This window comes from Anabrus simplex, chromosome 12 (genome assembly GCF_040414725.1).
Source record: "Anabrus simplex isolate iqAnaSimp1 chromosome 12, ASM4041472v1, whole genome shotgun sequence".
Lineage (NCBI taxonomy): Eukaryota > Metazoa > Arthropoda > Insecta > Orthoptera > Tettigoniidae > Anabrus > Anabrus simplex.
In genome coordinates this window covers 12,989,328-13,013,781 of record NC_090276.1, presented here as the reverse complement: position 1 = coordinate 13,013,781, position 24,454 = coordinate 12,989,328, and the positions used below count along the sequence as shown (strand labels likewise).

Below are 24,454 nucleotides of genomic sequence, written 5' to 3'. Positions count from 1 at the left end.
AAGAAAAAATAATGTGGGATATAGACCAGTTAGTAGATGGTCATGGAATGGATAGTAATACTGTAAATGTGAACGACTCAGACAGTGATGACGATATGGAGGGGATTGAGTAACCTACCTTTCTTCCGCAGGCGACATTGGTAAGTACATTAACCCTCAGAATTTTATTGAACCATCCTGATTCATTCTGGTGATTGTATAAATGTGGTATTCTTCTTATAACATGTTAGTTACAGATTATTTGAACTAGTTACGATCTTGCGGTTTCTTGACTGATGTTTCATGCAACTAGTACTGCAACGCGCTCGTGGCTGGACTTGTTATTCTTATCTCCCAGATAATATGCATATATGCCCATTTCCACATCTCGTCAAGACTGTGAATTTTGAATTGTATCTATGTTCTTGAATACTAAGAAGAATATTTGAAGACTTGTTCTCGTATATTCCTACAGCTAAGTGAACCAACTTCTTCAGCAGTGGTTTTCCGTGGTTTCCCATTTTCACACCAGGCAAATGCTGAGGCTGTACCTTAATTAAGGCCACGGTCGCTTCCTTCCTACTCCCAGCCCTTCTGTGTCCCATCGTCGCCATATGACCTATCTGTGTCGGCGCGACGTAAAAGCAACTAGCAAAAAAAACTTCAACAAATGTGTTTTCAGGAAAACAATTTTTATAGTGTCAAGCTTATAGGTTTTAAGACCATCTTTAAAACAACTGTGTTTCAAATACTGTGTTCTACACGCAATATGGCTGAACAGGACCTTTATTAAATAAACACTATTTAATTTGTATTGAAAAGGTGGAATAACTCTCTTATTATTTTATTTGGTTTAATTTGAGATAGAGTATAAATTTGAGTCCTGAGGGCTGTCGACTGGGAACAGCTGAGGAAGAGATGGCTCGACTCAATATGAGAGGATGTGTGCTTTATGGGCATTACTCCATTTGACACAGATTGGAAGCTATTGGAAGGGAAGTGCTGAAAAGCGGACCCTGTAATTACATGGGATAAACACTAGGAAGAAGAAAAAATGAAAAGTAGATTTTACTCGATGAACAACAATTTATAACAATGACTTAATTTCTTTCATGTCCACATCTTTTGCAGCAAGAGGTCTATCCTAGTTCTTTAAATAGGTTTTTAGAACTTTCTTCCGATAGTGAGAATGTCGCGTGACCCGTGGCTCATTGTCTTGGTCTGGTGAAAGTGTCCAACTGCACTGACTACTGTAATTTCTGTTGTAAGCCACTGACAGAACCACAGAGCACAAAGGCATTCAAGATTGCACCTCAGCCAGAAAATGTTCATCAATTAATGCTCCCTCTTATTCTCTTGATACTGCCAATGTTTTGCAGAGATAAGGATCAAGGAAGCAGGAGAAATAACAAACACACATTAACAAAGCTAGTTGACAGTTTATTCACTCAAGCCATTCCTTCATATATACACACTTCTTAGGAACTACCCACCCGCAATCGCCACAATTCCTCATCACCTGCAACAGAGGACAATTTCAAATTTTAAGTTAGAACCATCCCTAGTATCAAAAGTTTAAAAAAAAAAAAAAAAAAAAAACTATGATTGTTTTAAGAAGGAGTACAACTCAGCAACCATCCTCTTTAACACTAACCAGAAAGGAAAAGGTGGAAAAGGTCTTAACCTTCGAAGAAGGAAGGTATCAGTAGAAGAAAGGTTTAACTTGTAGGATTCCAGCAGGATATTTTGGACTCAGGAGGCCAAACGATGGGCAGTCTGAGAAAGGGTCTCGAGAGCGGTTATCACATTGTTACAAGTAACTAATCTCATATCTGTTCCATATTGAAGATAACATTAAGAAAATTTACTGTGTCCACCTATTCAATACAATTATATTAAATTGTGTCTTAGTATATGTAAGTCATGTAGGCTTTAAACAATACAGAATATAATTGTATTGAATAGGTGGACACAGTAAATTTTATTCTTGAAAGAATTTTCTTATCACATTGTGTGGTGAGCAGCGTGACTTGGGCCTACAGAAAGACGGAGCTGAATGTTGTTTATGCCGAGTGTGTGAATAGCCAACCATGGGCCTTTTCCATTCCGTAAATACGTGCCAACAAGCAACTAGGCTGTTCATTTCTACGAAGGTCTGTTTTGAGGCAGTATAATAATTATAAAGGAATGCGCATTCTGGCATTGTATGTAGCTGAAAGAGTAGGATACGTACAGAAACTGACGGCTACTGTACGTGTGTACATCGTTATCGCTTGCAATTTCTCAGACCCCACATTCAATATCCATTTGACCAGTGCTTGTGTTTACCGACATTGTGGTCACGAAGGAAATAATTGCTTACAATTGCTGGAATGACCAGGCTGCAAACAGCTGTGAACATGAACACTCTTCTTCTGCTGAATATTTGAATGGGCTTGGTATTTGACACCTAGTTCCAATACTTTTAAGAATTGAACATTCACAACATTATTAACCACAATTTATGATGGTTAATAAAATCTTTGTACCACAATTTACATAGTTGGTAAATACTGTATAGGGGGTCTCACCTTAGTATGTGGGAGTAATGCAACTATGCAGAAAGTACTCTGACCCTATAATCTCTAGTAGTAGTGAGAATCAATAAAGGCATAAGGGTAAATAAACATACGAGAAAGCACGTGGACACAAGGTTCTACTCTTCACGCCGAAGTGATTCACCTTGGCGTCTTAATACCGCATGAACATGACCGAATCTACAAAATTGGGAAGAACAATAGGACATGAATCACTGACTTTAAAGGAGTTTGAGGAGGGGAGAACACGAATCGGAGGGTTGACATTTAGGCAGTGAGTAAGGAATATGTGAAACGTACCGGAATGGTGTGTTATTAAGATCGACTTGATACCCTAAACCCGTAACAAATGACTTGGTCCGGCTGTCAAAAGAATGACTCGCCAAAACACATGTGGTAGGAATGACAAAAGACAGTAGCAATGCAACGAGAGTCGCAGTAGCTATGGAGGAAATAAAAGAACCGAAACAAATCCAGACATGGTGGAGAATACAAAGGAGAAGTGAGAAGTTTTCAAGGACAAGACTATTAATGAGAAAGACAACATGTTGGAATTACTTATAGCATAATTTTAGCTTCATCCAGAAATCTGTTTAATATGTGTAGTATCTCTGGGATAGGGTTACAAACAATACAGTCAACACTTGTTGGGAGAGGGAGTTTTAAGTGTATTAGGCTTGTAAACAACCGTGTTCGAGCGGGTTATATAAAGGACATTGCAAAATGAGATGATCTGAGTCCGCATCAGTTAAACCACATTAACATATAGGCTGGTTGACAACGTTGAAGCCATATTTATAGAGCGGAGTTAGGGCGTGGTTGAAACGCAGACGAATGATATTGATTATATGACGCCTTGTGTATGTTTGTTTATACTAGTGTGTAGTAGGAATGGAAGGTCGGAGTCTGATAAAATTTCCCTTTTATATTAGCGGATTCATTCCAGAACTGTTGCCATGATGAGGTTTGTTTTCTCTTGAGTATAGGAATTAAATCAGTTACTGGAGCCATAAATGTCATGGGAGGGGTAGTGAGCATTGAAGCTTCTTTGGCGGATTTATCCGCTGTTTCATTACCTGGAATGTTTTTATGAGCCGGAATCTATATAAGCGTAATTTAGATGGCTTTATTGATTGTAACACTGATAGGGAATCTGTGAAGATATTTGCATTTGGAAGAGATTCATTTTTATATACAGCAATGTTTGTCTTATGGCAAAGAGTTCTGCTGAGAAGATAGAGATATGAGTGGAGATTATATAGCTCAATGTGCCGAGTTTGTCTGTGGAGTAGGTGCTGCGTTTTATTATGAACAATCTTAGAGCCATCGGTATAGAAATTATGGCCTATATTGGAATAGGATATAGGAAATTTTTTAGAGGTTAATGAAAAAGTAGATATCCTATACGGAAGCATATCAAAACTAGCAGAGGTAGCTTTTATAGTTGTTGGGGAGTATTGTACTACTTCATACGATTGAGTATTGTACTACTTCATACGAGACGGTATAGTGGGGGAGGACTGCACTCCTTATGAAATTTGTTTGTAGTACTGATACGTGTTTAAATGCACCTGTTAGAGCAGGGGTTCGTTTATCTTGCATATTAGAAGAGGTGTAAACGTTCATACAGTAGTTGCAGTTTCGGGACAATAGAATTAGATACTTTTATAAAACAACGGAGTAGGTACTTTGAAGCAAGGTATTGTTGGCGAATATGGAGGGGTGCCTCCCCTGTTTCAACTTGCAAAGCATTCGTCGGTGTGGATGGTAATGCACCAAAACAAATATGAAGAGCTTGATGTTGAATATTGTTTAGTGGGTTAAGTGCTGAGGGATTGGCAAGATCAATGATATGTGCGCAATAATCTATGCATGCACGTATTGTAGCTCAGTACACTGACTTGTCCGTGGTAGGATCTGCCCCCCAAGAATGTCGAGTAATAGCTTTGAGCAGTTTTATATAAGTAGCAGTCGTATCTCTGAGATAATTTACATGGCGAGAGAAATTTAATTTGTTATCTAGGATGATACCAAGATATTTATGTTGTGTATTTATTAGTATTTCATACGAGGCAAATGTTATAGAGGTTCTGAGTTGTAGATACGTTTATGAGTAAAAATGGGTGCAGAACTGTTAGATGGAGATAGGGATAAGCCATCGGAACAACACAGCCAATTCTGCACTTTGATCATTATTTTAATAATAGAATTACAGGCACTATCTATATCGCCCTCTGATGCGTAAATGACTATATCATCAGCATAGAGAAGGATACGTGCATGTTGTACTACTAGTTGTTCTAGGTCGGAGAGATATAATGCAAATAGTATTCCACCAAAAATGTCAGCCTGTGGGAGTCCATCAGTAGCCTGGCATGAAAGAAGAGTAGAACAGGGGTGTTTGATGATGAGCATTCGATATGTAAGGAGGTTTCGTAGCAGATTGATGAAGGGAGTAGGAATGCCTTTTCGTGATAAGGAGGCCCATAACATATGTAACGGGACTGAATCAAACGCCCCTCGTATATCAAGGAAAATGGCAACAATATGGTACTTGCGTGTTTTTGCAAGTAATATGTCAGTTATAAGGATATTAATGGCATCATGCGAACTGCAACCTTTAAAATATGCATATTGGTGGTTGGGGACTAATGCATAATATTCCAGGTACCAGACAAAACGTTGAAGCATTATTTTCAAAAATGTTTTGCGTACACAAGATGCTAATACTATTCCTTGAATATTCTTGGCATCGTTCAATGCTAAACGAGGTTTGGGAACAGGTACTAAAGAAGATATTCCATTCGTCTGGAGGGGTGGAAGTTTGTAGTACATGGTTGTAGAGGTTAACAACTTCTTGTAAGACATCATGTTGTAATGTTGTAATTAATGTAGTCTGGACCCGGTGTGGACGTCTTACATTTTTGTAAGGTAGCTGTGAGTTCACTCAGGGTGATGGGCCGTAGGAAGACCGTAGAAGAGTTGCAGTTTGGTATTCGGAGTTAATGAGCAAAGGAATTTTTCTAATATATCGGGCTGAATGAAAGGACGAGGGATTTGTGTTGAGATGTGCGTCAGAACTCTGACCACATTCCACAAACGTGATACTGATATATGTTTATTAAATGAATTGATGAACGACTGCCAGGCTTGACGGCGTTTCTGGTGAAATATGCGACTGAGTGCAGCGATATGATGTTTCAGACTAATATAATTCAAACGGGTTAATGTTTTCTATACATTTTAAAAAGTCTCCTCCTTTTAAGGATTAATTGGTGACATTCAGCATCCCACCATCTGAGGCCAGCAATATTGGCAGACATTGAGTTAGATGACATTCCAGATACTGATACATCGTGTAATATATAGTATTAAAATGAATCTCGTCAGCAGGCTGTAACTAATTGTTTGAGCATGAATGTCTTGAACAGCGCAGGATCAAAATTATGTAAGGAGCGTGTGAAACTAGTTACGTTAGTGGTCAGTGGGGGTTGCATTATTGATCCAGAACCATATGTGATGAATATTGGAAAATGATCACTGTTATGGGTGTCACTTAAAGTACGCCATGTAGTTGTGGAGGCGATAGTATAACTGCAGAGCGAAATATCAACTCTTGGAGGTACGCCAGGTGGGGCGAGTCTAGTCGGGGAGCCATCATTGAGAATGACTAGGTTGCTTTGATTAAGGGTGTTCAGGAAGCAAGTTCCCCTAGGTGTATCAACACTGGAACGCCATTGGGTATGGTGAATATTCATGTCTCCTAAAATAAAAAACTGACTAGTATCGGGGAATTGTTGAAAAAATTGTTGCCATTGCATATATGGGATATAGTGATTTGGTGGGCAAATATATTTAATATATATATACTGTGGGATATGATACCAAGTACATATGTATGTGGTATTTAGTATTGGGGAAGAAATACCTGATATGATAACGATTTGATGTATGAGGAAGGCTACTCCACCAAACCCAATGCCGTCTTTCCTTTCAATATGGAAAGGAGGCATAGAAAGAGCATTATCGGGCGCAAGCCAAGTTTCTTTGCAGTGCTACTATGGACAGTGTTGTTTCTTTTATTAAGATTCGCAATGCATGATATTTATTTCGTATACTCCTAGCATTCCATTGAAGAATTTTCATTGTCTTGAGCGAAAAAGAGCTGGAGGCTGTCACGGAATTGGCCAATCATAGTTAACATATTGGGTTGATCCTTCAGTAAGGGTGGAAGTAGTAACATGAGCGTATGAAGACAATATAGGACCTGTTCCTTTTGTGTATTGTAACTGGCAAGACGGCTGCTTGTGTTGATTGCTGTGGTATGAGTCGTCGAGACGTAGATGGGAGAGGCTGAGGAGAGGAATCAGGATTTTGCGGATACAGAATCTGTACATTACATGTTATAATTCTCATATTTTGGTCCATATTGAATTGTACAATAAAGTCAAAGAAATATTAATGTTTATTTATTCCACCTATTCAATACATAAAAAGTGATTTTAATTAAGAATTAAAATCTGTGAATAAAATTATAGGGACATGTTTTGCCCTTTATCTTAATCTGAAAGATAAATCAGGATCCTGATTGTTCTTAATTGTGGTTGATTTTAAAAATAGTAAATTACAAATGAAAGTGAGGATGATGTAGGAAATATGCTTCAAAAGGTGAGCGAGATGGTTGACAGTAGTAAAGATATTCTTAAAGTCTTTCAAACAAATAGTCGTAATTTATACACTTTCTTGAATGTCCTTGTCTAAAAATGTGGTAATAATAATCGTATGGCCTCAGCTACCGTGTGCAGACATTTCGATTTGACGCCATCTGCCTGTCTGCTCGTCAATTTCGACGTTCCGTTCTACTCTAGGCCCACTAGATGGCAGACCGAGTAAACCGGATCTCTCTTGGGCGTCTATGGCTGAGATTTAATGAATTTTGTCGGGTAAACACCAAATGTATCACCAGAGGTCTTTTACATGCCGACATCGTACGACATGGAGTATCGAATGGACTTTATTCCGCCCTTCAAAAATCCGACTACCTCTGCCGGGTTTGAACCCGCTATCTTGGGATCCGGAGGCCGACACTCTACCACGGATCCACAGAGGCAGCTAAAAATGTGGTAACAAGTTGCATATTGGTAGTTCTATAAGAACACAAATTGCTACGTTGAAACTTGTAAAGCGGCGCCCTGTGTTGGTTGAGGGCGTTAGAGGAAAGTTTGGATCCTAAACACTTCAAACGTCAGAATAATGATGAAGAATGTAGCTGATTACTCCAAGTGGAGTTTAAATACATTTTAAAGCTAGTAATGAGATGTTTCTGCCGCTCACTCAAATTATGCTGTAAGGGTGAGGGAAATGCTTGATACTTCAAGTGGGGTTTAAAATAACATATAAAGTGGTTAGATTGTTGTAAATCTCGTGTGAAGAGATAAATCTGTAGTCTTCTTAAAGCACGAGTGAAGAAGAATTCTCAATGGTAAGCAGCTGTGTTGAATATTAGCTGGAAGGAGAGACTGTAGCTTCTTGTATAGAGTTGAAAGGGAAATTTGGTTTGAGTCTCTTTATTAATGTTAAATTGGTTAACGTAAAGTTGAGTTGGAGAGAAAACGTTTGAAACCAAAAGAGGAATCCAGCAGGGAAGTGCCTTGTCACCACTCCTGTTCATCATAGTCATGGATCGGATCAAAAAATCCATCAAAGAACATTGCATAAAGAACTGTTGAAATAACTATGAACAAGAAAGGTATAAATTCAAACATTTTCTGGAGCAATCTGTTTCTAACTTCAAATACCCTGGAAGTATCATTTCAAAAGATAACACAATGAACCAGGAAATACTTAATAGGACTCTGAAAGCTTCTCAGTTTTATTTTCAAGTGAAAAATCTACTGTGGGATGATACAGTACCCCAGAAAGCAAAACTGACCATGTTTCATACATGAATGAATGAACCTATGGACTCTAAACACATATCCTACATAGCAAGGCCAATAGTAAAATAGTGAACAGAAATTAAGTTCATCAGAACAATGAACCAAAAGAGCAGCAAAGACAAGATTAGAACTGAAGCAAACAGGAAGGAGGCTGGCATCAAAATAGGAAGACGCAGGCTGCAATGGTTTGGATATGTTATGAGGATGGATGGAACAAGAACAGCGAAATTGGAGGTGAGCAGGAGGAATGGCAAGTGGGAGGACACAGAGGAACAGAAATTCCACTTTGACAGGAAGAAGTGGCAAGCACCACACCGGGGAAATTGGAGCTGGAAAATGATGATATACTTACTGGGCACACTCCACACGGCATACAGACCAATCCTGGTGCAGAGAGAAGCGGTTCTACTGCTTTGTACAACCGCTTCCCTTCAGGTGTCTTGGTGCGCTCAGCCTTGCCATCGTATACCAAAGTGTCCAAAATTGCTTCAAGATCTGCTGGTGCAAGCTTAACCTGAAAATAATTATACATTAACAATATTCTACCCTTAAATCTGATATCTCACAGTAAGTACCCAATAATGTCCACGACTCAACCTGGAATTCAGTTCAGTAATCTGCATGCAAGATGAATGCAGAACCACTAGCAAAACGTAAACACAGTCATCTGCCTTGGAACAGAACATTAAAGGCAATGTGATGACCACAAAACTTTTTCATATGAGGAGAATTATCTTCAGTATGAAAACAATTTCTTTATAATGCAATCACTTCAAATGACTAGGGAATGGAAAGGAACAAGTGACAAATCAAATTATGCATAAGAGTGACAGGAACAGATAATAGAATAAAAACAATAATAATAATAAAAATCAACACCCACAAGTTTGTGCCCAAGAAACCGACGGCAAGAAATTCGAAAATCAAAAACACATGGACACAAGAAAGACGACAGGCCCATAGTGAAAGGATGAGGAAGTTCTGGGAAGGTAAGAAGAACAATAAGATCAAGAATACCAATGCTAAATAATGGTTCTATGTACTCCTTAGAGGGCCTAATGCATATATTAATAATAATAAACTAGCTGAAACCTGTCAATTGGGTAAATATTTAGTAAAGGATTTCCTTACATATGACATTCCTTGTACTTTTATTTGTTTACAATTTGCTTCATGTCACACCGACACAAATAGATCTACATAAAATTAACTTCATGGTCCGTATCGCACTTTAACAGATTCACAACTAAGTATTTTTTATTTTCCACTTTGTCGATATATTTGTTGCTTATGGCAACTTATTGGTTAAAAGTGGTACATGTTTCGTATATTATTAACATCTTCGTCCATATAACACTGCTTAGATGAAAAGTTCATACACAGACAAAGTATCAATGCTTTGAGAGAAAGTGTCCTTAAAAATAGCATAAGACGTGAAGGTCTCTATTTACCTCAGCTAGTTAAATGTTGCAATGTCAAGAGAGCACTATTTTAAAGTTGCAAGAGCGCCAAAAGCTAATTGTCTGGGTAAGTGGCTATGTGGTTTTGATCATGAATTGGTCATTTAATCTTCTTATGCTTGCTTAAAATGTTCTGAGCTTTGTAAATTCATGAAGTAGGATGCTACCCTACTTACACATAGTCCAAGTGAGGATCTCTCCTCTAACGGGTTAGGAGACGACCGGTGGATCGTATAGCCCTAGCCATCTGAGCACAAGGAAGGCCATGACTCAGAATATGTCGGAGATGCCCACTCCCATTCCGTAGCAACTGTTATCCCGACTCTCAGGACCACTTACTAGGCCACTCAGCCATTGCCCATGGTTCACGAACTAGGACGTGACTACAGTAACCCACACAATAATAATAGCATGAGACCTCCAGAGAGACCTGGTGACATTTGATAGGTGACCTGCACAATTGTGAAAACAGAGCCCTACCTATGATTCCAATGCTGACGATTCCCAGCCCTGAAACCATCAGAATCAATGAAGGTTAAAATCCCTAACCTGGCTGCAAATCAAATCTGGGATATCTTGGACCAATGGCAGCACGCTAACCGTTTAGTCATGGAGCTGGACGAACACAAAGACAGGTCAGAGTGGGAAGAGGGACAAAAGAAAGGGATACTAGGACAAACAAGAAAACACAAAAGGACACTGACAACCATCCAGTGCCATTTACATGTAGATAGGCTGCTCTCCTCATCAATCCCAGTTCTTCTACATCCACCTCCTCTCAGGCCTCTAAGAGTTCATTTACGCTTCCCAGCTCTGTCAGGAGAGGGACATCAACACTCAACGAGTGGCAAGATCTCTGGATTGTCTCTGTTGGATATGGTACTCAAATAACAACCATTCATAGGTTCCCAAGTGCAGAAAAGAATCTTTGTGAATTATGTGTTCAAATATCAACCGCCCTTTTTTCAACCATTAAAAAGTTTAATTTGCTATTGGATTGTATGGAGGGTATTCCAGAGGTGTCCAGTGAATTTTCTCCAATTTTTCCCCAAGTTAAAGCGGCAGTATGTGGACTTGCATTGTCACGGAGAAAAATGACATTTTGGATCGGTTGCTGGCGTCGCTTGTTGCGATACACAGCTTTTGCTTCAAACAAAAGGCGACAGTAATAGGCCGCATTAATTGTCCTTTGCTCGTGAAGAAAATCCACGCCACACAGATTCACCGCCATAACTATTCACTTTTCAAGAAATGGTTTGTGATGGCAATGACATCACATTCTTCAATAGCACTGCAAGTAGCTACAATGGCGGGTGCTGCTCTTTATTAGGTTATAAAAGTAAATGTACTTCTGGGGGCTGGATGGTGGGTTCCTGGACATCGCAAAGAACACTTCTTTCCTCTAAATGGAATTCCAAGTAAGACACGCATTAATTTCTACTTCCTTATAATGTTACAAACTTTGTGCATAGTACCAACTTATGCCGGTAAATCTTACAACTTGACTTTCCATCCCATTAACCGCTGTCCATCTCGCAACATTGTCTAGTTTCCCCTGCAGTCGTTCACAATGCTGCAATGTTGGTGTAGATTTATTGTAAGAAGAATCCAATTTTGCAATGATTATCAACAGTGGATCGAATAAAAAAAGAGTTTGCAATATCCCAGTTTGCCTTGAGTGTTTACACCATATGCACAGTATGTCAAGTCCTCAGCCCACAGGCTGGTTGAATCTTCAATAGCTCCACTATCAGCTGTCAAACAGCTTAGGCATCCCTGACAAGGTGTACCAGGGAAATGATGAGATACGTGGTTTCCCATTACTTTCCTTAATGAAATGCATGCATCAACCAAATCCTTCAAGCTAGAAGTTTACATCATTTATAACAGGGCTGCAGAAAGAATGCCATTCCTAACATCACTCACCTCAGTCACTTTCATACTGTCAAATACAAGGATGAAAGGGTTCAATCAAAAGTAACAAATTTGTTTTGGTCCATAATAGAAGACAAAGTGCATTGCAACCTGAAATGATCTGGGCAGTTATACAACACAGCTGGCAAAAATGAAGCTTCTTACTTTGCTAATCCCAAGGTCGTTGACAAAATTCCAGACATCGTTGCAGGATGCAAATGCCAGTGTACGGGCTGCGATGGGTCCAGCCGAGCAGCCCTTGGCAGTCTCTAACTTCTGGAGCAGGAACCTGTGGCACTGCTGGTTTAGAATGTCCACAAACTCCACCTCGAAATCTTGATCTGAATACCAAGCACCTCCAGTCACCGAGGGGTGAGGCTCCAAATTGAACAGCATGAACACTTTCTTTTTGCTGGCCTGAAACAAAAATGACATTAAAAAAATCAGCACATACCAAAATGACAAGAATAATCTATGGAATTGTACAGAGTTGCCAATAGTACTGATGATGCTGCAACCAGTGTTCAATGAAACATATCAGTCCGTTCTTCAGCAGTTTGGTCATGGTTTTATTTTAAGGAGTAGTTAGATTTCACCTATAATATGGACGATTCACTACCTAGTCCTTATCAGATCATTCAATCATCACACAACATCAAGCTGGGGAAATAATCTTAAAACAGAAGAGCAATAGCAAAAATAATGAATCCAGTTACGTGAACAAATCTTATCCATGAAATTTCATTGTAATTTTTATCCTGAATGGAGTATAATAATTGCTTTCACAAAATCAACAGTAAAATTAGCGGTAAATTAATAAATACCATTATTACTAGAAAAATATACATACATACAACCTACGGCGACTATTTCGCTGTAGACACGACTTTCTTCTGTGGCATTCCACCGCATCCTGCCGTCTTTTGTTTCCTTCCAGAGGTCCAGGGCTAGCACCAACGAATAAGTGTGCTATGTCTGTGAATTCTTAACCCCTTTGTCTATCATGACTAACGTGGGCAGTTCAAACCGAAAAATGGAGGTGAAAAATGTCCAGGATATAATAACCTTCTTCAGTTAGGACATTGAGCAAATTTTATGAAAATTACAAGACCTAATACTAAATTATGTACAGTTAAACCTCGTTAAGATGTTTCTGCAAGGGACAAGGAAAAGGACCGTGTTAAGCGAGAAAACGTACTAATGAATATACGAATAAAAACTATCCAACAGGGATATGGAATCACTAGATATGATTTTTTCTGACAGGAGGGCATTTTAAGTCTTGTATCTGCAGATACAGTGAAAACTATAGGCCTGTCTACCATTTTTAAAGATGAGAGGAAAGTATTAAAAGATGTGAAAAACACGAGAACAACTATGAAAACCTTTTCTGCTGGGGATTATAAAATAAGTACCAGTATTTCTACCTTCTGAATGGAATGCAAAATACAAGCACAAATAGGCTCACTCTGCTATTCAGCAATCTTGCTGCTAACCGGCAAGCAAAACTGAACATTCCTGAGGCTAATGGCTTGCTCCCCGAAAGTACAACTTATCCTGTGAAGTTCAGGAAGAAAGCCGGGCTGAGTGGCTCAGACGGTTGAGGCGCTGGCCTTCTGACCCCAACTTGGCAGGTTCGATCCTGGCTCAGTCCGGTGATATTTGAAGGTGCTCAAATATGTCAGCCTCGTGTTGGTAGATTTACTGGCACGTAAAAGAACTCCTGCGGGACAAAATTCCGGCACCTCGGCGTCCCCGAAAACCGTAAAAGTAGTTATTGGGACGTAAAGCAAGTAGCATTATTATTAAGTTCAGGAAGGCCTTTCCTTGTAATCATGCAACTGTGGCGACGGCGATAACCAAAATATTTTTATACAGATTTAATACGATGAGAATTGAAACTTCGAATTTACCATGTGCCAAGCGGGAAAATGCGTTGATGAGGAACGCACTAACGAGGTTTCACTGTATTTCACAAAAAATAGCATGGCCCTGGACCAATATTAATATTAATGGATTATGGGCAAAAGTCAACAGATCAAAAAGGATCGGAATACTTCAATAAATAATAATCAAGCAAAGCAAAGGACTTCACAAACAAAAGACGAAAGGCATACTAAAGTTCAGTGGCGTAAATTCCAATCGGTACCCCTAATGTATGCGGCAATGTACGTAGGTATGTATATATTTCTGCTTTTATAATGGTATTTATTAATCCACCACTAATTTGACTCTTGATTTACACTAAAACAATTATCTTCAATTTGAAACAGAAATAATCGTGAAATTCGATGGATATGATTCGCTCACATAACCAGATAATAGTACTTACATTCACAGAGTTAACCGATTTGATTAATTTCTTGTTCTCCATCGCCTTCAGCACCTTGTTCAGCTGTGTAGCCATCAGGTTAGACTTTGACCTAATATCCCTGATCCAAATACCCATGTTTCCAGCCTCCTCTATAATCTGATAGACTATCCTCTCTTCGTTATCATCTCCTTCAACCTTGACAGCTTTCTTCAGGTCTTTCAGTTTGTAGATCAAACTCCCTTTCTGGCTGAAGATATCGAGCAGACCCTGAAACAAACACAATGAATATAACAATACAACGGATTCGGGTTACGCTTCCCCAGTGCACTGGATAACAGAAAACATTGTTTGTACACAATATCTCAATCCTAATATAGGCTATCTGTATTATACTGTACACCAAACAAAAGATGAAAGACTGCTGTATATAATTAATGCAAAAGTAACAAAAAATGTCAATCATATGAAATCATGATACATTTTTAAAGTGACTGCTGATGATGATCGGCCATCGGCCCCTAATGGTACGAGCTGCAACGAAATGAAATGAAAATGAAAACTTTCAAAATGTATCCGCTGATTAAAATCTAAAACAAATGACGATGATAAAATGATCGTGAATCCAAAAGATTCAGTGGATCCAATTCACAATGCCTCATATTCTGAGATGATGCATGTCCAAAGGGGTCGAAAATCCAGGTCACCGGCCCCACATAATTATACTAATCGCAGGTAACAGACTCGTGGTGTTCTCGCATAGTGGTACAAACCACAGGTAATACAGACCCATGGTATTCCTCACAGGCGCCGGCATTACCGCGGTAGTCCTCGGAAGTATTCACAGACCACGCATTATCATGGTGTTGCTCATAGTGTTACAAATACAGGTAATTCAGATCTATGTATGGTGCAACACACATTATGGTACTACCCAGACCCATGGTGTTCCACACAGTCGTACTACTCAAGGGAAATGCACAATCCCGTGGTGTTCTTCATACAGGCAACGTAGACCCACGGTGCACCTCATAAAGTGGTACTACTCATAGGTAATGCAGATCCGTTATGAACATAGGGGAACCAATGCAATTCAGAGCAGTGTATGGCAACTTGTCCCACACGGACACCAGTGTGTGATGCCGCGCGCCCGCTCCCCTGCCTCAGTGGAATGCACACTATAGTACTAATCACAAGTAATCAAATGGTTCCAATTCCAACACCCCTTAAGGTCACTCCTTTCAGTCGCCTCTTACGACAGGCAGGAGATACCGTGGGTGTATTCTTCATCTGCATCCCCCACCCAGAGGGAGTTTTAAAATTATCTGAATTAAGTAAAATAGCATTGCTATTGGTGAGAAACTGCATGAAAGAGAACTGTACTGATAAGGATATGTCAAGTGGCAGGAGGGTGATGAACCTGTACCGAAAACTCGTGCTATCACAAAACCAAGAAGAGGCCAACTACGCCCAAGAGCCACACAGTAGCGAACAGCTAAAACCATCCTGAGGAGAAAGTATGTCCCTGTTGCCCAGATATAGAAGCGGAGGGAATACTCTCTATGGATCAGAAGAGCCAACCCACAGCATTAATCAGGATTGCCCTTACTGTAAGCACATGCACAGCCAGGGAAAAGAAAGAAGGAAAATATTACAGGATTTACTTGCGTAATTTCAATCTCTTGTAACTGTCCCACCCTTAACCCTGTAACGTTCCTAACGCTCTAGAGCGCTGGAGTTTTATGATTCGCCTGGCGTGCTGAGCGCTCCAAAGCACTCGTCACACTGTTATTAGAAGTGTGTTGATGGAAATACTTAAGTGTCTTGTGAATCCATGGTGAATTCCCATAACTCAGCAATGACTCAGCACCTTGTTGACAGTCTTTCTTGTCTGTATTTCACAAGCAGACTTTTGAAAATCTGATTAATCTCACCTAGTGATGATAGCCACTTAAATGTCTTTGTACTAAAAAACACAAAATAGGATAAGGTATTTTTCCTTGCAAACTTTGGTATCATTCCATCCCCATATGAAATTAAAAAATGTCTGATTCCCTAAAGACTCGCGTTCTGTGAAGTAATTATAATCGAGTACATTTTTTTCTCAGGTAACCGTAATTCAGCCGTAATTATTTTGTACTTTTCCCATCGGCAGTGCAAGTACGCAATGCGTACTATATTTTTTTTACACTTTATTTTTTCTATTGAAATGAAGTACATTACACATCAGTTGTTACGTCCACCTTCTCAACATAATCTCCTTGTAACTGTATGCACTTTTGCCATTGATGTGTCAGTCTCTCCAGACTTTCCTGAAACCATTCTTTCGGAGTGCTGCGTACCCATGCCTTGACAGCTGTGTCCAGTTCTGCCAATGTCCCAGAACACCGTCGCCATTCGCTTGCCAACTGATGGCACTGTTCGACATTTCTTTGGCAGTGGACTGCCCCTATGCTTCCATTGCATCGATTGTTGTTTCGTTTGTGGCTCATGGTAATGGAGCCATGTCTCATCACCAGTCACAAGCCTAGCCATGAAGTCAGCTGGATCTTGATCATGGCGTTGCAAAGTTTTCTGCACACGTCCACAGACAAAGTCTAGGCACCCACGTGGATGACACCTTCCCCAACTGTCAGTGGCTGTGCACGATCCACTGCAGGATGTTTCGGCTTATTCCCGTGGCTGCCTTCATTTCCGTAAATGTGATGCATTTGTTTCCTTGGATGGCCTGTTCGACCCGGGCAATGTTTGCTGGTCTTGACACTGTCACATTCCTTCCAGAAACGGTTCCCTTGTCCATCGATGTGCGGCCTGTTTTCCAACCTTCCACCTAGTTGTAAACTGTTTTCCGTGACGACTCATTTTCTCCACAGACTGCCACCAAGCGCCAATGAATTTCTGCAGTGGTCACGCCTTCTATTGCATAGGAACCAAGTCGTAAAGCGCTGTCCCTGACAACTGCTCCTACGCTGACCGTGTGGTTACGAAATGGCTATGACGAGTGCATTCGTTGGCCCCCGTACATGTGCTGCTAACAAATGGTAGAACAAGACACTAGTTACATGTCACCACCTTCAAAAGTGAAATGTGAACCATACCCGGACTTACAACAAATAAAGTGTAAAACAATATAGTACGCCCCTCGTAGCTGCTCAACTGAACAAGAATGGTGCGGACTACATTTCAGTAAGTAATAAAAAGTAAATGTACTTCTGAGGGTGGAGTACCGAGTCCCTGGCTATCATAATGAACACATCTCTCCCCTAAAAGCAATCTTGATGTTAAGATTTGCAACATTTTAACTTTCTCATACTGTAATATTACTAAGGTTGGGCAGCAGAGAGTAAAATTCTAACAACCTTCATTAATCTTGGAATTATTACGGAAATTCGTTAATGAGTGGGACATAACATTGTGCTATTATCAACAGTTGAAACATAACACAGCAAGTGGTGGAACTCGAAGCATACTAGGATGTTTCCAAAGTGTATGGCTAATCCAAAAAGTTTACAAATTCAAGTTTCATTGAAACAGCAAGTGTGATTATATATAGCACTGGGATATATAAAGTGAGGAAAGATATCTCTAATTATCCAATTTACTGTGGTTTCTTTGTTTTTTTTTACAACTTGCTTTATGTCGCACTGATACAGATAGGTCTTATAGCAACAATGGTATAGGAAAGGGAAAGGAAGTTTTGTTATTTGCTTAACGTCGCACCGACACAGATAGGTCTTACGGCGATGATGGGGTAGGAAAGGCCTAGGAATTGGAAGGAAGCGGCCGTGGCCTTAAGGTACAGCCCCGGCATTTGCCTGGTGTGAAAATGGGAAACCACGGAAAACCATCTTCAGGGCTGCCGACAGTGGGGCTCGAACCCACGATCTCCCGATTACTGGATACTGACCGCACTTAAGCGACTGCAGCTATCGAACTCGGTGGAAAGGAAGTGACAGTGACCTTCGTTAAGGAACAGCCCCAGCATTTGCCTGGTGTGAAAATGGGAACGGCTGCCAGCAGTGGGGTCTGAATCCACCACCTCGCGAATGAAAGCACAGAAATAATTTTATGGAATGCCTTTAAGTTTAGCTGCAAGTTGAGGTAATGTAAGTATCTGCAATCTTGCTCTAATTGTCTTTAGGCTGGCTCTATGACGTGTGTTCACCAACCGCTAGACAGCACCGTTGTCTATGTCTGTGGCAGGTTTCAGCATTATCAGATCAGTACAGCTGGCATTGTTGCGATGTAAAGATGGCCGCACCACTCTCTGTATGCACCAAGGAAGAACAGCGTTCCGTAATCCGTTTTCTGTGGTCTGAAGGCTGCCGAGAGTGGGGTTCGAACCCACTACCTTCCGGATGCAAGATCACAACTGCGCGACCCTAACTGCACGGCCAACTCATCTGATAATTTACTATGCTTCAAACTAGGGATGGGAATGGGAACGCTTCATGAGAAACTCTGGAACTTCTCAATATTTTGCAGAACAGCCTCTCGAGAAGGCTAAGCATGCTTCTTTAACCCGGAGAGCAACAACACATTGCGACTTCTTGGACAACAGTCAAGACGAGTTTTGTTCTTCAATACACAATGAATAGCATAGACATGTGCAAGCGGGAAGAAACATGGTAGAGGTCAGATTTACCCCACTCAACCTGCGAAGAGGATAGCAGAGACCTGTTGCATAGGTACAGGTACATTTCTATAATCACCACTACCACCTGAGCCATGGAGTAAATGTTTGTGTTTGACAAGTTTCTATACTGGATTTTGTCCTATTTCATTTCTTCTTTGCAAATAAATTAAGTTATATGTTAATATTAACCAATAAGATGCAACAGCCTACACAGTAGCACTACTCTGCAAAAAATTATAGAAAATGTTGCACCAAACTAAAAATGCGGTTACTCAAAACAGCTCGATTCCTGCACTTTGAGAAAGAAATGTTTATAGCTTGTGATTCACACACACACACACACACACACACACACACACACACACACTGACTCAAGAGAGGTTATCTCGAGAGTTTGGCTAACAGTCTCAAGACTTTTGGGCAAGAATTTCTATCCCTCCTTTTAGCAAAATATCAAGAGTGAATTTCATTCATCTCACTTGAGTCCACTCAGCATTTGCTCATGTACACAATCCAAAAATAATTTTGCAAAGTGAGCAAAGCAATTTTTTTTTTTTTTTTAATGAATCACACCTAAAACAAAATTATCTTTATAACATTTTTCCTAACATAAGGAACAAAATACAATTTAAAACAGATTTCTTTTAATGTAAAAACTAAATATTTTTTAAAAAAAGGGAAAGGAAAAACCATTTTGCATATATGTCATAATAAAGTACGGAAAATAAGTTGTTGATTATGCTTGTTGTTTAAAGGGGCCAAACACCTAGGTCATCTGCCCCTAATGATACGAAATGTAATGACAATTCAAAAGTTCAAAATCATCCACTGACCAGAATAGAAAATGTGATGAAGAATGAATGGATGGATGGATGGATATAAATTTAGGGCCTAAAACAATCAGTGGATCCGGCCCAGAAACTACCATAAACAATAGTGTTACTGACCAAGGGACTGCTTCTAAAGCACAATCCTGAATCGAGGATGCTTGTTGTCTAAAGGGGTCCAAAATCCGTTCAACGGCCCTTCATAACGGTACTTATCACTAGTAAAGTAGAACCATGTTATTTGTCATGTTGTGGTACAAATTAAAAGTAACGTAGACTCACGGTGTTCCACATATTATGGTACTACTCACAAGTATTTTACAACACACAGGTACTGTAGACCTATGTTTTTCACATAATGGTGCCACTCACAGGCAATGCAAACCCACTGTATCGCTCATATAGTGGTACTAATCACAGGCAACGCCCCAACATGTGGTGTTTCTCACAATGGTACTAACCACGGGTACTGGAAACCCACAGTGACGTACTCTCTGCTGCTGCTATCACAAACTTCTTGTGTACCTAACATAGTGGTACTACTCGCAAGTAAAGGCGACCCATTGTGCTCCCTGCGTGATGGTACTAATCACAAGTAGTTTCATGGTTCTAATACAATGATCCCTTGGTCGCCTCTTACGACAGGCAGGGGATACCGTGGGTGTATTCTTCGTCTGCGTCCCCCACCCACAAGGAGTGGAAAAATAAGTTAATGTACTTATTGAGTTTATTCAAAATCCTCCGCCCAGATTGCAGAGTGAACCTCTGGCTTACCTGAGCTAATAAAGTGTTGATTGCTTTAGCTCTTTTGGCCGGCTGTAAGTCAGGTAGTTCATCCAGAATGTCCTTATCCGTAATCCCTTTCGGTGCAGATCGGGCGAGAGTGATAATTCTGAAGGAATGAAAAGTATAATATATTAGTAAGTTTAGCAATACGGTACATGAATATGAAACCATATATAAACTGAAACTAACTTATGTTCGATCTCAGCTGCCGAAAGTTCCCCCGAAGGTCCATCTTCCATGGAAGCAGGAGCGGTTTCAGGTGCAGGGTCAGATGACATAACCACAATTGAAATACAAACAGAGTACAATCTAAACGTGAAACAAGAAATCTATACGTAGATTTCTGTCTTCCAATACGATCGCAACCTTACCACCGAAAGTTACGGCTAAGTCCCATGTGTTAATGCAATTGATTGCTACACAACCTAACCTACTCCACAATCTATATTCCTATTTATGCCGGTACGAAACTGTTTCATACAAAAAGCACTCCGACCAAATTCAACATTGCACCCTAACAGGTGCTGTTCTCTCCTCGCCCTTAGACGAAATGAGAATGAGCTGGATGCACATGTCATCTTGCACCAGCCACCCGTCAACCTCACTCCGGGTAAGTCTTCCAATTTTTTTTTTTTTACCAGGATGGCCAACCCTTCACGCTAAGTCGTCACTACCGACTCGCCGTTTATATTTTATAGTCGAAAACATTTATACGAAGGTTGTGAAAATAATAACATTCTGTTTACTACAAAACTATGGCCTGTTTAAAAACAAATATAATTTAATTCTCCCTTAATTGTATGAAAAAATTAATTCCTTAAATCATAGCCGACTACAGTTACAAGCCGCATCATGCAAGTTTGGCAACGTCTAGTGGAGGCTAAGGTGAAAGTGCGGGGTCTGTGTATGTTGATGTCTAGTAAACTTCGTCTCGCGTTTCATTTAATTTTTCACGAATATGATCGAGTACCTACATATAACAAGATAAGAGATAGAATAAGCATATGCAGAGCCTATTGTCGAAATAATGTGAAGGCTAACCAGGGCTTTCTAAGCCCAGCTCAGTCCGGTGGTATTTGAAGGTGCTCAAATACGTCAGCCTCGTGTTGGTAGATTTACTGGCACGTTAAAGACTCCTCCTAGAAAAATTCCGGCATCTCGGCGTCTCCCAAAAGCCGTAAAAGTAGATAGTCCGACGTTAAATCAATAACGTTATTACCGTATTTGTGATGGTGCGGACTGAATTTGGCTTATCAATAAAGTGTTTCGTGTATTTGCAGATACCCAGAAAATGTTGTGTTCCATTGTATTGTAACAACTATAGCATTAAAAAGTGTTTTGTTACCTCGTTTAGTTTTCTTTCAGACGAGGAATTTAAAAAAATCGATTTGTCATTTTAAACGGGATAATTGGGAACCAGGGAAGGATTCAGTCGTATGCATAAAACATGTTACACACGAAAGTTTTTTAACAGGGGATAAAATTTGTGACAGTAAAGTCAACGTAACTATACTATCACCTAAACCTAATGAGCTTTTCTCTGATGCATGCCCAATTATTCCAAAATATTTATCATCGAAAAGTGTTAAAAGAAAAAATCCTCGCGTCGGTAGATTTACTGGCACGTAAAATAACTCCTGAGGGGCTAAATTCCGGCACGTTGGTGTCTCCAAAACCGTAAAGGCAGTTATTTGGGACGTAAAGCAAATAACATTGTTATTATGTGCACTAAAAGGAGAAAGAGTTAGGCCCTACTCAAAAAGGTTCGTTTGTAACTATGCAAGCAAATTATTACTGTCAAGAAACTTTCAAAGTGATAACTTAGAAAGAAGGTTTAGTCAGTACTTATAGCTAATTGGTGGTAACTACAATGCTACTGCACTTCAAGTCCTAGAAAGTGAGATGAAAATTAGGATTAACGGTGTTTTAGGGTTGAGGTGGTGGTGATGGTATCGAAAAGTGAGGTTTGGCTGCAGCCAATTAGAAATGTCTGATTCCATCAAGACAGATGTTATTGGGCTCAATGTGGAAATAATAAACAAGTTAGACTCACATTTATCATGTGAATTTCTTTTGTGGGCATTTTGAGATGTAAGGGTTAATATGCTATACATTTCTGGGTGTACAATAAGGATAATATCCAGAAGGATAAGCTGTGACACTTGTTTAGGTCTCCTGCAGAGTAATGAAACAGGTGATCCCTATTTTGAAGAACTTCAGAGAGGTGGATTAGTGGTATCATCACATTGTATTGTGTGTGTCTGCAGAACGGTGGTATACGAAGACCATCTAGGTTGTGAAAATTATAAAGAATGTTTTATGTTCTCTCTATCCTGAGCTGCTTTAGGAAGAGATGACAATCAACAGCTCTGGTTTGAACGCCGCCATTGTGGGCGTGACAAAAATGGTGCGATAGATTGTTTATTGTCTACATTTCCCTATGTCGTGTTAAATAAGTGCTGAAAGCAGATGAAGAAAACAAGTTATGTCAGCAGTGAGGATAAAACACTAAGCGGAGGAAGCTATCGACGCTCCACAATAATCGAGCTTGTGGGTACTGTTCTTAAAGTGTTTTGTTTTTATTCATCTTAAACGTGTATTTCTAACACCAGTGAAGGCATTTACTGGTGTGTGTTTCTTAGTACCATTTTACGAAGAGTGTGCATTTATCACAATCATCGTGTTGGTCTAAATGTAGTGAATATAGGTGAAGTCATTCAAAATTGGACACGCCCCCTTTTCTCCCGGCCTCCGCTTGAAAGATGGATACAGCGTTGCCAAGCGTACCTTCCGGCTTTAACTGTAGATAGCTCTGCTTAAGATCATATCAATCAGTCAATTAAGGGAACACACTCACCATATGAGCAGCGCCATGTTGACTTCTTTCTTTTAAATTTCTTTCCACAACTAGCAAGAAAATTTTTACTATTAAAGTACAACAAAGCAATCTACAATAAAAATACAGTTAAAAACTCAACAGCACTATCGGGTCTGTATAACAGCAATACAGCATTCCAGAGTCACGAGCGAAAGAGAGTGCATTGCGGGCTTGTGAGTAGAACTGAGGAGTGAGCGATGGGAGTAACGCTGCAGCAACACAGGTTAAGAAATTGGGTGTTGGCATGGTGCAAGGTGGTGTTGGAAGAAAACTGGACCAGAAAGGGGGAGAGAAAATAGCAGCTCTAAACGGCTGCTGGAAATTATGTTGTGCGCCATGGTTATAGCGATGCTGCTGGTGGTAGGAGGTGTACAAAAGAACCCGGATCCTAATCAGGGACCATTCGGGTGGGAGTAACTTGAAATCAATAGAGTGGTGAAGGAAGCGAGTAAAGGAGAAGAAATTAATGAGATGATGCAACACCGTTCAACCCAAATAAAGGAGATGAAGGCATTAAAAATTATAAAAGAAGAAATTAGAGGGGTAAATGATAAGTTAGTGGATCTAGAAGATGAAGTAGGCAGTTTGAGAAAGAAGCTGGATGCACTGGAAGAGGAACTGACAGCAATGACGAGAGAAGTAAGGCTGGCGATGAAGGAATCATCAAAGAAGAATGTGTTCGTGTATGGTGTACCGGAGGAAGGAATAGAATCAAAAGTGGAGTTCGTTCATTCATTCATTTATTTCAAACAATACCAACGAGCCTGCAGGCTCATACATAGGAATTGTACAGGACATTAAATACTGGCGGGCACTTACACATCAAAATATAGTATGTGTATATAAGATTATTAGTAAATGGTTGAGCATATAAACACATACAATATATAAAATATATATATCATCAATATGAGGATTACAGAGAATTATTTCTGACTGTATTTACATTTACATAACATGAAAGTTGCAAAGGTACAAGAATGGATTACAGAGTATTTTCATTTGCATAACATAAAAGTTGCAGACGTACAAGAATTGATTACAGAGTATTTACAGTACGGTATATATACATAACACAGGGTTGCAGAGGTACAAGAACAGATTGCAGAGTATTTACATTTACATAACATAAAAGTTGCAGAGGTACA

The 24,454-nt window shown here is 39.8% G+C and overlaps 1 protein-coding gene across 1 annotated transcript; it reads right to left on the bottom strand.

Annotated features, from left to right (window-relative positions):
• Positions 1-1,379: 1,379 nt before the first annotated feature.
• On the bottom strand, positions 1,380-21,033 carry LOC136884501 (DNA-directed RNA polymerase III subunit RPC6). The gene is made up of 6 exons (XM_067156712.2): positions 20,618-21,033; positions 20,417-20,534; positions 14,201-14,449; positions 12,034-12,285; positions 8,847-9,008; positions 1,380-1,498 (listed from the first exon to the last, which is right to left on the bottom strand). Exons 1-6 carry the CDS (start codon positions 20,704-20,706, stop codon positions 1,424-1,426), a joined length of 945 nt encoding a protein of 314 aa, XP_067012813.1. The 5' UTR covers positions 20,707-21,033; the 3' UTR covers positions 1,380-1,423.
• Between the last annotated feature and the right edge of the window lie 3,421 nt (positions 21,034-24,454).

Bases quoted from the DNA above. Each gene is read 5' to 3' on its own strand.
- LOC136884501 (XM_067156712.2), bottom strand. From the start codon at position 20,706: ATGTCATCTGACCCTGCACCTGAAACCGCTCCTGCTTCCATGGAAGAT. The intron at 20,535-20,617 runs GTTAGTTTCAGT...TCATTCCTTCAG, and splicing joins GCAGCTGAGATCGAACATAA to AATTATCACTCTCGCCCGAT. The intron at 12,286-14,200 runs GTAAGTACTATT...TTTTTGTTTCAG, and splicing joins AATCGGTTAACTCTGTGAAT to GCCAGCAAAAAGAAAGTGTT.